The sequence below is a fragment of the Tribolium madens genome, unplaced genomic scaffold, assembly GCF_015345945.1.
Source record: "Tribolium madens isolate multiple individuals breed KSU strain unplaced genomic scaffold, Tmad_KSU_1.1 Scaffold_1;HRSCAF=32;Tcas5.2_LG8, whole genome shotgun sequence".
Classification (NCBI taxonomy): domain Eukaryota; kingdom Metazoa; phylum Arthropoda; class Insecta; order Coleoptera; family Tenebrionidae; genus Tribolium; species Tribolium madens.
Genome location: NW_025400984.1, coordinates 7,691,937 through 7,704,880, shown reverse-complemented (window position 1 = coordinate 7,704,880; position 12,944 = coordinate 7,691,937). Strand labels below are relative to the sequence as shown.

At 34.0% G+C, this 12,944-nt stretch overlaps 5 protein-coding genes across 7 annotated transcripts; all 5 read right to left on the bottom strand.

Annotated features, from left to right (window-relative positions):
• Nucleotides 1-119: 119 nt before the first annotated feature.
• LOC123004297 (CDP-diacylglycerol--glycerol-3-phosphate 3-phosphatidyltransferase, mitochondrial) lies at nt 120-2,182 on the bottom strand. Of its 3 annotated transcripts, XM_044397488.1 has the most exons (4): nt 1,927-2,182; nt 1,759-1,788; nt 836-1,657; nt 120-786 (listed from the first exon to the last, which is right to left on the bottom strand). In XM_044397488.1, the coding sequence occupies exons 3-4, from the start codon at nt 1,650-1,652 to the stop codon at nt 173-175; spliced, it is 1,431 nt and encodes a 476-aa protein (XP_044253423.1). In that variant the 5' UTR covers nt 1,653-1,657; nt 1,759-1,788; nt 1,927-2,182; the 3' UTR covers nt 120-172. The 3 variants fall into 3 exon arrangements, with proteins under 3 accessions (XP_044253423.1, XP_044253422.1, XP_044253421.1); XM_044397487.1 differs by lacking the exon at nt 1,759-1,788; XM_044397486.1 differs by lacking the exon at nt 1,927-2,182 and having other exon boundaries at nt 1,759-1,918.
• A 267-nt stretch (nt 2,183-2,449) lies between these two features.
• LOC123004109 (RE1-silencing transcription factor-like) lies at nt 2,450-3,220 on the bottom strand. The gene has a single exon (XM_044397222.1). It carries the CDS (start codon nt 3,218-3,220, stop codon nt 2,450-2,452), a length of 771 nt encoding a protein of 256 aa, XP_044253157.1.
• Nucleotides 3,221-3,549: 329 nt separating this feature from the next.
• LOC123004301 (alaserpin-like) lies at nt 3,550-5,075 on the bottom strand. The gene is made up of 4 exons (XM_044397493.1): nt 4,756-5,075; nt 3,933-4,709; nt 3,737-3,887; nt 3,550-3,689 (listed from the first exon to the last, which is right to left on the bottom strand). The coding sequence occupies exons 1-4, from the start codon at nt 4,861-4,863 to the stop codon at nt 3,568-3,570; spliced, it is 1,158 nt and encodes a 385-aa protein (XP_044253428.1). The 5' UTR covers nt 4,864-5,075; the 3' UTR covers nt 3,550-3,567.
• A 155-nt stretch (nt 5,076-5,230) lies between these two features.
• LOC123004108 lies at nt 5,231-10,861 on the bottom strand. The gene is made up of 9 exons (XM_044397221.1): nt 10,394-10,861; nt 9,138-9,926; nt 8,926-9,076; nt 8,747-8,874; nt 8,542-8,596; nt 6,919-7,037; nt 5,660-6,448; nt 5,464-5,614; nt 5,231-5,407 (listed from the first exon to the last, which is right to left on the bottom strand). The coding sequence occupies exons 1-9, from the start codon at nt 10,502-10,504 to the stop codon at nt 5,277-5,279; spliced, it is 2,424 nt and encodes an 807-aa protein (XP_044253156.1). The 5' UTR covers nt 10,505-10,861; the 3' UTR covers nt 5,231-5,276.
• A 151-nt stretch (nt 10,862-11,012) lies between these two features.
• Nucleotides 11,013-12,403, bottom strand: LOC123004299 (alaserpin-like). The gene is made up of 4 exons (XM_044397491.1): nt 12,269-12,403; nt 11,432-12,223; nt 11,220-11,370; nt 11,013-11,168 (listed from the first exon to the last, which is right to left on the bottom strand). Exons 1-4 carry the CDS (start codon nt 12,386-12,388, stop codon nt 11,032-11,034), a joined length of 1,200 nt encoding a protein of 399 aa, XP_044253426.1. The 5' UTR covers nt 12,389-12,403; the 3' UTR covers nt 11,013-11,031.
• Nucleotides 12,404-12,944: the final 541 nt, after the last annotated feature.

Sequence of the window (12,944 nt, the reverse complement as noted above, 5' to 3'; positions counted from 1 at the left end):
AAATTATTTTGTGTTGTAAAAAATATCAAAAAAATTGTGTCTACAGTTACACCAACCCTCTGTAAAAAAAAAAGAAAACCTGTTCATGGGATCTAGTCACTTGCTAATGAAACACGGAAAATTGCTAAAACTTTAATAAATCAACAAAATAAATAAAACAATCACATTTCTCTTAAAAAAAATTCCTGAAGAAAAAAACAAACCCATGCACCCACTTGGGTACAGCCCTCTCCGTTTCGGCTGGTCTCCCAAACCCATACAATCTTTGGCACTCTTCATGTAACTCTTTTTTCAATACTGAATTTTCGGTAACAATTGCTAGTTGCGTTTCCAGATCGCGTTTCACCGACCTTTCGCCGAAATTCGGAGACCCAATTAGAGTCAAACTCGGGTTGCTGTCTCTGGAGGCGTAGTACCATAGTCCTTTGCCATGATACGTCCATTTGTCCCTCAAATACTCAAACAGGTCGATTCGGTGCTGTTGGTTCAGCTTTTCGAATTCATTTCGGAACTTGTGTGCGATGAGGGAGTAGGCATATGGGATTCCCCCGGCAGGGCCTTCAGCCCCTAAGAAACCGTTGGCTTTCGGGTGAGCCATGAGGATTTTACACGTGGCTGTGGTCTGATTTATTAGAGTTGTCATATATTGGGTTGTGAGGTTGAAGTAGCCGGTGGAAATGTACAGGGTGGAATCTTGAGGGGCTTCCGAGAGGAGACGAGTGGTGGTTTCGGAGTCTTGCGTGATGCCGAGTTGGCCCATTTGTACCAAAGGAAAAATCCAAGTGTCTAAAAATTAGATCATATATTTTTGTTAAAAAAGAATTGTTTCAAGTACCGAAACCCTCCTCCTTATGTATATTACGTTCGTTTTTTGTTTCAGTTATGTAACTCTCGATTATGTCCCCAGCCTTCTCGATGAAGTCGTTTTTTCTGCCCTCGTACGGTAAATGAGTCCATTCCTCGTCCAAACCCACATTATTGTTCTTATCTAACGTTAGACTAAATTTTTGTACTTTTTTAACAAGACCACAGTAAAAATCACACAATCTTTTGTCTTTAATTACGAAATAGCGGTCTTGCCTATTAGTAAAATAATCATTTGACAAATTAGCCCCACTAATCACAAGTGTATCGTCAAAAATATACAGTTTCATGTGTTGCAACCCGTACAATTCGTTCCACCTATCTGGGGTCACTCTCTTGAGGAGTCCCCTTAAAACCGGAGTGTGATACAATGAAACGGTACAGTTGCTATTTTTTTGCAACAGAGGCCTTAAGACTGTTCGAGAATTCACTTCAAACCTACTCCCTCTCATATAATCCAACAGAACACTAACACTCAAGCCCCCATTTTGAAAATTCTCGTTATCCAAAACAGCCTTAACTAATTTTTTCTCTAAACTTCCAGTCCCCAAATAGAGACTGACCAACACTATACGTCTCGTCGCTGAAGCACAGCCCTCTTTCAAAACATTATAAAATTGTGGGGGCTCCGACAAAACTCTAATATTACTGGCATTGATGGGGAAGCACGGGGCCACACTTGAGAGCCACCCAAAAGGTATAGTCTCAGGTTTAGTGAATGGATTGGGGTAGATAATCTCGGTTTGTGCGGTTGTTTCGAGAAGGCTGTTAAAGACACGTCGGAACATTGCGCCTGAAAAAAGTAAGGTTAGGGACGTTTAAAAATACAAAGAACATTTATTTTAAGTTAAAGGATTTACTTTAAGTTGGAGGGAAATGTGAAAAATGACTTACCTGAAATTTGTGCCACGATTTGTGATAAGTCTATAGAAAAATGTGTTTTAATGAAGTAGGACAGAAGTGAGGTTATGCACAGTGTTTTTGGCATTTTTTGGACAATTTTTTCCAAAAATTAGAAAAATAGTATTTTTGGGGATCGTAATAAGTAATTCACTGTCTTACCTTGGGTTACTCAGGCGAATTTGAAGGTTTTTTTGGTGATTATGCATTGAAATTAGGTTGTCAAAATTACTAAAGTTACATGTGGGTCTCAAATGGGAAAAAGTTTGTTTTTCATTTAATTTGCACCGATTCGAGATATATATTTGCTCGATTTAATCGTTTTTTGTGTTTTATTAATTTATTTTCCATTTTATTTTATTGTTATAAATGGTTGTGCTACTGCTAATATTAATTCAGTTTTGTGAGTTTACCACGTTTACATGTTTCTTACATTTTTATCATAATTATAAATAATTAAATATTATTTACAATTTCAAAAAAAAAAATTAATCACCACTAAACTGCTTTACGACAACCCATTTGTGATATGTTTAGTATTTATAAATAAATAATTAAGTTAAAATCTTTTCGCTCTTTTCGGATTTAATGATTTAGGAAACCCGCGCATTTCAAAATCTGGGAATCCCAAAAAAACTCAATATTATTTATCACATCACATATTTATTACAATTAACAATGAAAATTAAGTTACAACGCCCGAATGTTTGCGCTTAATGTGTAACTTCAAGGACGAATTCCTCCTCGTGACATACATCAAGCAGTGCTCACATTTCAGCCATTTAATGTCCCCCGGAGCGCTATGTAGCTCTGAAACATGTTTATTCAAGCGACTCCTCGTTTTCGCTTTATAATCGCAATGACCACATTTAAACCACTGAATATTTTCAGGACTGGCGTGCTGAAATTGATGGTAGGCCAAACAGGACTTTGTTTTGGTTTTGTAAATGCAGTGTTGACACTGAAACCATTTGACTTCGTCTGGAGGGAGATGTCGGTGCTTGATGTGATTTTTCAGAGTACTCTTCTGCTTGGTTTGGTAGGGGCATTGTTCACAGGTGTACCACACAATTTCTTTTTCATTCAAGTGTTTGAGGGAGTTGTGTCTGGTTAATTTCGAGCGTTCTTTACACTTGTATGGACATTGATTACATGTGAACCACTTGTTGGGCTCAAATTTGAAAGGGTCGACTAGAATTGTATCTTCACTTGCGAACTCATCGGGAAACAGTTCTTCTTTGATTTCATTTTTGATGATTTTTGGAATTGTTACAATGTCGTTTATTTCTTCAATTTGTAGCATTTTCGGGGAACAATTTATACAAAAACATATTGACGATTTATTGTCGACGGTTATTTCGGCCAAAAGTGCGAGACTTTCGTGGTTTGAACTTATGTGGTTGGCCAGAATTGTCTCACATTGAGACTCGAAGGAGCAAGAGGGGCACTGATTCATATTTACAAATTTCTATATTTTTGGATGTTATAAGTAGTATATTTAAAAAGTAAATCCACACTGAGATTCGATGAAATGTTTAATGAATTGTTTCCGGAAATCGAAACGCATAAAAGTCAAAGGTGAACATCGCACTGATGCAAAGAGTGAGGTTAACTCAATTTTTTGTAAATTACATAAGTACTGTTAGATATTAATTTCTTTCTCTAAATTTGAGAGAAATAAAGTGTTTTAATCATTTAATGGCCAACGATTAGTTTTTATTTATCCCCAACTTTGAGGTTACATCACAACCACAGAATTATAAAAAAGTAGATCGCCAATTGAAGTTTTGTTGAAAATTTATTTCAAGTTGGCACCACAACTTTTCCTATAAAAACAACCAAATCGTTCACTTTCACAAAAAATATAAACGGACGGTCCACTCTAAACTCCCGTGCATTATTACTGTTACGATTGATCAGTTTTACTAAAAAAAAAATATTAATATTGTCCTTAAAGCACAGTTTTACCAACTTATAAAAGTCGCCGCTGCGGCCTCAATCCCATTCTCATCTACCTCAATAAATGTCTTTTGGACGATGTCACTGATAAACAGTTCGCCTTTTCGACCAGCAATTAAACTAAAATCAGCCTCGCCATCCTCGAAAGCCTTGCTTACACCTAGCTATAAAAAATCCCAATGGACTAAATCAAAATAAATAATACTCACATTTTTCAAAACTTTCTTCAAGTCGATTTGAGACTCTAGTTTAAACTTAGGAAGAGCCACGTTGAAGAGTTCGCGAGATGTTTTTTGGGGGGCTTCTAAAACCTGCTCAATGTGAGACTCGAGAAGATCAATGTTTGATTGGGGTAAAGCCACAGTTAGGGTAACATTTTGGCCTTGGAGAGGCAATATTAAGAAAGTGGCATTTAGGGCAAAATTTTCATAAAATTCAAATTCTTCAGACCAGATATGCATAGTATCGATCACTGTAGTGGTGTTATCAGTGGTGTGAAATAACGAAGGGTAGGTTTCGAGGAGGTTGAAAGGAGTGGTCCAGTTGGCTTTCATTCGAAGAGTATTTATTAAAAGTGCCACAGTTTGGTTGCCCAAAACCTCCTTGGTTATCAAATTCCGGATTTTGGAATTGGTTTCTTGTTCCACCCAATGGTTAATTGTTGCCACCGCTTTGTCTCTTGAAACAAAATCAATGTTTTCTAAAGTTGTCTTATAGCTGTTTTCTGCCACCATTTTAAAATCATCATAGATTGGACATTTCTCCGTCAGGTACAATTTATTAACGGTCCGTATAACATAGTCAGGTTCTTGCAAAAGTTCCAAAACTTCACCAACTCCGTCCCGGATGATCATTTCATTGATTGGTAAATTTGCCCCTTGACAAAGCTCTTCTTTGGTTGCATTTTTAGCCCCGGACTGAGCCAAGGCTACAATCAGTTCGGCTGAAAGTGGACTTACCAGAAAATTTTCCTGTCTTTTCAATCCCTGAAATCAAGTTTTGTGATTGAGAGGTGGAGATTGAGATTTTTACTTTGTAAACAGAAGCAGCGAATTTGTTGGTACTGTTAATAAACTCTTGCAAGGCCGACTGGTCGGCCAAGGTTGTACTGGCTGCAAGAACGAGCAAAAGAAGATTCATTATGACTTGGACTAATTTGTTTACGATGGTATTTAAAGTCACTTTTGTCGATTTCGGTGAATTTTAATAGTCGGGATTTACGATATGTGTGGAGGAAATGGTTTACCCAGATGATGTCATTGTTGTTATGGGTCAGTGCAGTTCACAATTTCTCAAACTTGAAAAAAATAAATTTAATAAAAGACAACATTTTTATTTTATTAAAAAAATTCTGAGAAGATTCCTCAAGTTAAAATAGTGTTCCTAGCATCTAAAATGCGCATGAAGGCACGAAAATTTTTTGGACGTAATTTTCTTGAAATCATAAATTATGTTTTGCACCAAAGTCATTATTATTTTGATAGCATCAAATCGAAATAAAAACACATTTTAGTGATAGTTTATTTATCAATTTTGTACGGAAAAAAACATTTTTAGACTTTAGGTTCGTTCACTCTTCCTGCAAACACAATCAAATCTTTAATCTTGATGTAAAAAATAAATGGATGATCGGCTATAAAATTTTTCGGTTGTGCGATTGGAGCCGAAAACGGGACACTAATTACTAAAATTAAATTAATTATTGTGAATTTTTTATTAAATGTATTGAATTATACTTACAAACATAAGTCGCGGCAGCTGCTTCAACACCCTCTTCACTCACATCAATAAAATCTTTCTGAACGACTTTATTAATTACCAAATCGCCTTTTTTACCAGCAATACCACTCAAGTCTGCTTTGTCTTCAAGAAATACTTTAGTAACCCCTAACTGAGCCCAACTTTAGTAATTTAAAATAATTTTTCATAGTTTTACCTTTTCTAAAATACTCTTGAAATCGATTTCACTCTTAATTCGAAATTTGGGTATGACAACATTTAGGAATGTTTTTTCGAGCTGGTGTTGAGGCACAAAAACTGATTCTAACTGATTTTCAAGTCTTGCAAGTCCATCTTTTTCGTTTGGAAGCACGAAAACCATAGAGGCTTCATTCCCCTTGAATGGTAATTCTAAAAATTGGGCTTTCAAATGTGGACATTCGTAGTAATTGAAGTGTTCTTGAAAATGATGCATCATATCGACTTCAATCGAACCGGATGCTGTTTTATAGAATTTGTCTTTCCGGGTTAGACTTAATTGGAACGGAAGTGACCAGTTGGCTTTGAAAAATAGAGCATTTATTAGAACTACTCTCGTGCGGTTGTCCAAAAAACTCGGATTGATCAAATTTTTGATTTTGCTGTTAGTGTGTTCTTCCACCCAGCCGTTCATYGTTTTTGCAGCTTCAGTATTTTTGAGAAAGTCGATATTTTCGGAATCGGCTTGGAACACTTCAGTTGCAGCTTTTTTGAACTCTTCTTTCAGCGGGAAATCATTTTTGACGTACATTTTGTTTGCTGTATGGAGAGTGTAGAGATCATTGCCTTTGACTTTCGGTAACAGTGATTTTAGTGCTGATTCTACTTTGGTTTTGTCTGGGAGATGTAAACCGTTGCGTAATTCTTCTGCTGAGTCTCCTTTACATCCAGATTGGGCAAAAGCGAGGACTGTTTCAGCGGAGAAGGGACTTAGCAGGAAATTGCCATTTTCGGATTTGCTCAATTGCTGAAAGAAAATTCAGGAACCAAAACTTGAAATCAATTTCAACCTTATAGATTAATGAAGTGAATTAATTGTTAGCATTTGCGAATTCTTGAATTGCAACATTTTCAGCAAATGTTACATATACAAAAAACGATAATAAAAGTAGAAATTTTATTGTGATGATCACTTCAGAATTCTTAATAGTTTTGTTTGATGAATTTATGTACATAATAATCGGCATTTAGTGATAATATTTATTTAATAATTAACGCCTTAGAAACAAAGAAGTCAAGGTTAACGCCATATTTTGAGGAAAAGAGAAAACACAACCACTCATTTTTCATTTTTTAATTAAATTTGATTAAGTATTCAGTGCGGTCAAGAATTTGACCAATAAATAGTTTTCCTAATTTTGTAATAAAACAGCAATGGAAAACAAAATTGTCATTTTCATATTCTCACAATTGAAAAAAAATCAACAAATTACTAACCTTGTAAACTGATGAAGTAAATTGATTGTTTGCATTTGTAAATTCTTGGATTGCGGTTTCTTCAGCTGCAGATAAGTAAAAGTAAAAAAATAAAACAAGTGTTGACTTCATTGTAGTCACTATGAGTTATGGATTATTTTATTGTGTTTAAGCTTCTATATAATAATCAGACTTCAAAACTGTCTGTAGTGGGAGAAAAAGTCAAAGTTTCCATCATTTGATAAAACTATGGGAAAAACAAGTAAAAAAGAAGTCAACCAAAATAATTTTAATTAATATTTGCCGTGATCCGTTCAATAAATAAAATGATAAGCTCTTCAACTTTGACACAGGAAATGAAAAATCGATCAATTACAAAATTTTTGTGAAATTCAAATCCGACTTTAGTATAGCTACAATTCAAAAAATAACCAACATTTCTAAAACCAACCTACTGTCTTTACTGAAATAATGAGCAGAAAATTCTTCAACACCTTTTTTGTTAACATCAATAAGAACTTTCTCGGCCAGTCTAGTCTAGTCTAACCAGGGCCGCCGCAAGAGGTTTCAACGCCTGCGTTTAAATTTTAATTTGGCGCCCCCTTTTTTTGTTAATAAAGTATGGGTATTCCTTTGTACCTATAAAAATATATTCACAGAATTTTGTTAAGATTAAAAAGTAAAGAGAATTTTTATTAAATTTGGTTATCAAGAAGTGTCAATAAATCAAAGTAATTAATTAGAAAGTATTTAAAATATTGTTTTCTAAAGTTGTACTTTTCTAAATTTTATACTACCTACAGTCCCCTTTAATCGAATTTGATAAGACCGAGGAGAGGACCAACGCTATAAAAAAAATTCGGTTCCAGCGGAATAAAGAATTGTTATATTTTTAAGCTTTTATTTGAATGATATTTTGTAAAATGAAATATTAGATTCTGAAGAAAATTTACACTTTTAAAACCCCGCATCATTTATTTTGTGTAAAATATCAATTCAAATTGTGATGAAACAACTTGTACGATTTTGTAAAAAGGGATTGAAAGGAGTTTTATGGGTGGTAGCAATATTCCAAGAATCATCTTCAAATATTTTCTTCAGAGTATAAAAAAGTCTACAGATGTGTTACCGCAATTGTTTAACTGCATCTATTCTGCTAGAATAAAATTAAAATTCTTGAAATAATTTGAAAAAGTGACATAGGAAACTTTAGTACTTGTCACTTGCCTCCGCCCCCCTAATTAGAGTACACAATTTGTAATATCACCAATAGATTCAGCGCCAAAAAAATACTTCACATATAATCTTTTGTAAATTTATGTCTACCGGTTACTGAGATAATTGATCTTTTAGCTTTTTTTAGCTCCCTTAGGAATCATTTCTGAACATAGGTCTTTAAGAATTTTTTTCTTCTTTTGACGTAGGAAACCTGCCCCCAAAATCTTTATTTTTTCCGGACATCCGGACCTCCAGTACGACGACTTTCTCCGCATATTGTGGTGTAGTTTGTTTTAAATTATGTTCATTTATTTTAATTTTTATTTTAATTTTTTTGCATCTTTTGATGTTTGAGTAATTCATTTTTTTTGATTTTATTAAAATTTGTTGCTCATCTGGCGCCCCTTGACTATGGCGCCCGCGTACGTCGCACGCCCTGCACCCCCGCTTGTGGCGGCCCTGAGTCTAACCAGTAACAAAACTATTTATACCCACATGAGGTATGAAATTAGGCCGAAAAAAAAATAAGTTATTTATTGTGTTGTAAATTGGCAACAATGAGAGTAGAGGGCAACGAATTTGCATCGCATTAAATAAGGAAAATAGGTTAAAAATTATTTATTTAGTGTGCAGGATTAGTAACTCTTCCAGCAAACAGGATAAGATCCTTAACTTTTATGTAGAAGATAAAGGGATGATCAGCTATGAAAATTTTGGGTTTGGGTTGTTCCAAAAGAGCAGAGGAAGGAAAAGCTGTAACTAGAATTTGATAAATCACTAAAAATCCTAAATCGGAGAAAATACACTCACTGACATAAGTAGCAGCAGCTGCTTCAACCCCTCCTTCGCCTAGGTCAATATAAGTTTTTTGGGCAATTTTATCGATCACCAAATCTCCTTTTTCACCTGCAATTCCACTCAAATCGGCTTCTTTTTCATCAAACACTTTTTTAACACCCAACTACGATTGATTTATTTTTAAATAAAATTTTTTGATTATAAATACATAGGTAGGTACTCACTTTTTTTAAAATTTCAACAAAATTGATTAAACTCTCAATTCGGAATTTAGGCAGGACCACATTTACAAGTGTTCGTTCCAAGTGGTGTTGAGGCACAAAAACTGATTCTAACTGATTTTCAAGACTTTCAAGTCCATCTTTTTCGTTCGGAAGCACGAAAATCATCGAGGCTTCACCCCCTTGAAACGGTAATTCCAAAAATTTGGCTTTTAAATGTGGACATTCGTAATAATTAAAGTGTTCTTCATAATGATGCATCATATCGACTTCAATCGAATCGGAAGTAGTTTTATAGAATTTATTTTTGTAGGTTTCAGGTAATGGAAACTGAAGTGACCAGTTGGCTTTGAAATACAAAGCATTTATCAAAACTGCTCGAGTATTCTGGTTCAAATCATCCGAATTGATCAAATTTTTGATTTTGCTGTTAGTGTGTTCTTCCACCCAGCCGTTCATAGTTTTTGCAGCTTCAGTATTTTTGAGAAAGTCGATATTTTCGGAATCGGCTTGGAACACTTCAGTTGCAGCTTTTTTGAACTCTTCTTTCAACGGGAAATTATTTTTGACGTACATTTTATTTGCTGTATGGAGAGTGTAGAGATCATTGCCTTTGACTTTCGGTAACAGTGATTTTAGTGCTGATTCTACTTTGGTTTTGTCTGGGAGATGTAAACCGTTGCGCAATTCTTCTGCTGAGTCTCCTTTACATCCAGATTGGGCAAAAGCGAGGACTGTTTCAGCGGAGAAGGGACTTAGCAGGAAATTGCCCTTTTCGGATTTGCTCAATTGCTGAAAAAAAATTCAGGAACCAAAACTTGAAATCTTATAGATTAATGAAATGAATTAATTGTTGGCATTTGCGAATTCTTGAATTGCAACATTTTCAGCAAATGTTACATATACAGAAAACGATAATAAAAGTAGAAATTTTATTGTGATGATCACTTCAGAATTATTAATAGTTTTGTTTGTTGAATTTATGTTACATAATAATCGGCATTTAGTGATAATAATCATTTAACAATTGACGCCTTAGAAACAAAGAAGTCAAGGTTAACACCATATTTTGAGGAAAAGAGAAAACACAACCACTCATTTTACATTTTTTAATTAAATTTTATTAAGTATTCAGTGCGGTCAAGAACTTGACCAATAAATGCGACAGTTTGCCTAATTTTGTAATAAAACAGCAATGGAAGACAAAATTGTCATTTTCATATTCTCACAATTGAAAAAAAAATCAATAAATTACTAACCTTGTAAACTGATGAAGTAAATTGATTGTTTGCATTTGTAAATTCTTGGATCGCGGTTTCTTCAGCTGCAGATAAGTAAAAGTAAAAAAATAAAACAAGTGTTGACTTCATTGTGGTCACTATGAGTTATGGATCATTTTATTGTGTTTAAGCTTCTATATAATAATCAGACTTCAAAACTGTCTGTAGTGGGAGGAAAAGTTAAAGTTTTCATAATTTGATAAAACTAAGGGAAAAATAAGTAAATAAGAAGTCGACCAAAATAATTTTAATTAATATTTGTCGTGATCCGTTCAATAAATAAAATGATAAGCTCTTCAACTTTGACACAGGAAATGAAAAAACGATCAATTACAAAATTTTTGTGAAATTCAAAAAGATCCGACTTTAGTATAGCTGCAATTCAAAAAATAACCAAAATTTCTAAAACCAACCAACTGTCTTTACTGAAATAATGAGCAGAAAATTCTTCAATAACAACTTTCTCGGCCAGTTTAACTAGTAACAAAACTATTTATACCCACATTAGGCCGAAAAAAATAAAGTTATTTATTGTGTTGAAAATTGGCAACAATGAGAGTAGAAGGCAACGATTTTACATCGCATTAAACAAAGAAAATAGATTAAAAATTATTTATTTAGTGTGCAGGATTGGTAACTCTTCCAGCAAACAGGATAAGATCCTTAACTTTTATATAGAAGATAAAGGGATGATCAGCTATGAAAATTTTTGGTTTGGGTTGTTCCAAAAGAGCAGAGACAGGAAAAGCTGTAACTAGAATTTAAAAAATCACTAAAAATCCTAAATCGGAGAAAATACACTCACTGACATAAGTAGCAGCAGCTGCTTCAACCCCTCCTTCGCCTAAGTCAATATAAGTTTTTTGGGCAATTTTATTGACCACCAAATCTCCTTTTTTACCTGCAATTCCACTCAAATCGGCTTCTTTTTCATTAAACACTTTTTTAACACCCAACTACGATTGATTTATTTTTAAATAAAATTTTTTGATTATAAATACATAGGTAGGTACTCACTTTTTTTAAAATTTCAACAAAATTGATTAAACTCTCAATTCGGAATTTAGGCAGGACCACATTTACAAGTGTTRGTTCCAAGTGGTGTTGAGGCACAAAAACTGATTCTAACTGATTTTCAAGACTTTCAAGRCCATCTTTTTCGTTCGGAAGCACGAAAATCATCGAGGCTTCACCCCCTTGAAACGGTAATTCCAAAAATTTGGCTTTTAAATGTGGACATTCGTAATAATTGAAATGTTTGTTGAAATGTGTCATCATATCAACTTCAATCGAGTCGGAAGTAGTTTTATAGAATTTATTTTTGTAGGTTGCAGGTAATGGAAACTGAAGTGACCAGTTGGCTTTGAAATACAAAGCATTTATCAAAATTGCTCGAGTATTCTGGTCCAAATCATCCGAATTGATCAAATTTTTGATTTTGCTTTTTGTATGTTTTTCCACCCAACTATTCATAGCATTTGCAGCTTCAACACTTTTGGTAAAATCGATATTTTCAATGTCAGCATAATAGACCTGACTTGCGGCTCTTTTGAACTCTTCTTTGATCGTAAAATCTTTTTTTACGTACATTTTGTTTGCCGTGTGGAGAGTGTAGAGATCATTGCCCTTGATTTTCGGTAATAGGGATTTTAATGCTGATTCTACTTTGGTTTTATCATCTGGGAGATGTAAACCATTGCGTAATTCTTGTGCTGAGTCTCCTTTACATCCAGATTGGGCGAATGCAACGATCGTTTCAGCAGAGAAAGGACTTACAATGAAATTGCCATTTTCTGATTTGCTCAATTGCTGAAAAAAATATTTCGGAACTAAAATTTGAAATAATTTGCTAACCTTGTAGACTGATGAAGTAAATTGACTGTTTGCGTTTGTAAATTCTTGGATTGCAGTTTTTTCAGCTGCAGATGAGTAAAAAATTAAAAACAAAACAATTGTCAATTTCATTGTAACCATAACAAGAACTGTGGATTATTTTAATGTGTTCAAGCTTTTGTAATAACGATAATCTAAAATGTCAGAAATGAGTAGAGTTCAAGGATTTTACATCTGATTAAAACAAAAAAATGACTTAAAAATTATTTATTTAGTGTTCAGGATTGGTAACTCTTCCAGCAAAAATGACAAGATCTTTAACTTTGATATAGAAGACAAAAGGATGATCAGCTATAAAAATGTTTGGTCTTTCCAAAGGAGCAGAAACAGGAACAGCTTTAACTAAAATTTGAAAAATCACTAAAAATTCCAAAATGGAGAAAATGCAGTTACGGATATAAGTAGCAGTAGCATGGGCGCCCGCAGAAATTATGGTCAGGGGGGGGGGGGCAAAAAAAATGTCGAAATTAATAATAACAGTTTTAATCGTCTGTTTTCATATCACTCAGTTCGTGATAAAAATTTAAATAGTAGTTTCTTATTTCGTTCAAGAAAATTTAAATTAGAACGAGTTTGTAATAATTGAAATTTTTGTTGAAATATCAATTTCAATCAAGTCGGAAGAGTTTTGTAGAAT

Bases quoted from the DNA above. Each gene is read 5' to 3' on its own strand.
- LOC123004109 (XM_044397222.1), bottom strand. From the start codon at position 3,220: ATGAATCAGTGCCCCTCTTGCTCCTTCGAGTCTCAATGTGAGACAATT.
- LOC123004297 (XM_044397486.1), bottom strand. From the start codon at position 1,852: ATGCCAAAAACACTGTGCATAACCTCACTTCTGTCCTACTTCATTAAA. The intron at 1,658-1,758 runs GTAAGTCATTTT...TACTTTTTTCAG, and splicing joins AATCGTGGCACAAATTTCAG to GCGCAATGTTCCGACGTGTC. The intron at 787-835 runs GTACTTGAAACA...TCTAATTTTTAG, and splicing joins ACATAAGGAGGAGGGTTTCG to ACACTTGGATTTTTCCTTTG.
- LOC123004301 (XM_044397493.1), bottom strand. From the start codon at position 4,863: ATGAATCTTCTTTTGCTCGTTCTTGCAGCCAGTACAACCTTGGCCGAC. The intron at 4,710-4,755 runs GTAAAAATCTCA...ACTTGATTTCAG, and splicing joins TCGCTGCTTCTGTTTACAAA to GGATTGAAAAGACAGGAAAA. The intron at 3,888-3,932 runs GTGAGTATTATT...GATTTTTTATAG, and splicing joins TGAAGAAAGTTTTGAAAAAT to CTAGGTGTAAGCAAGGCTTT.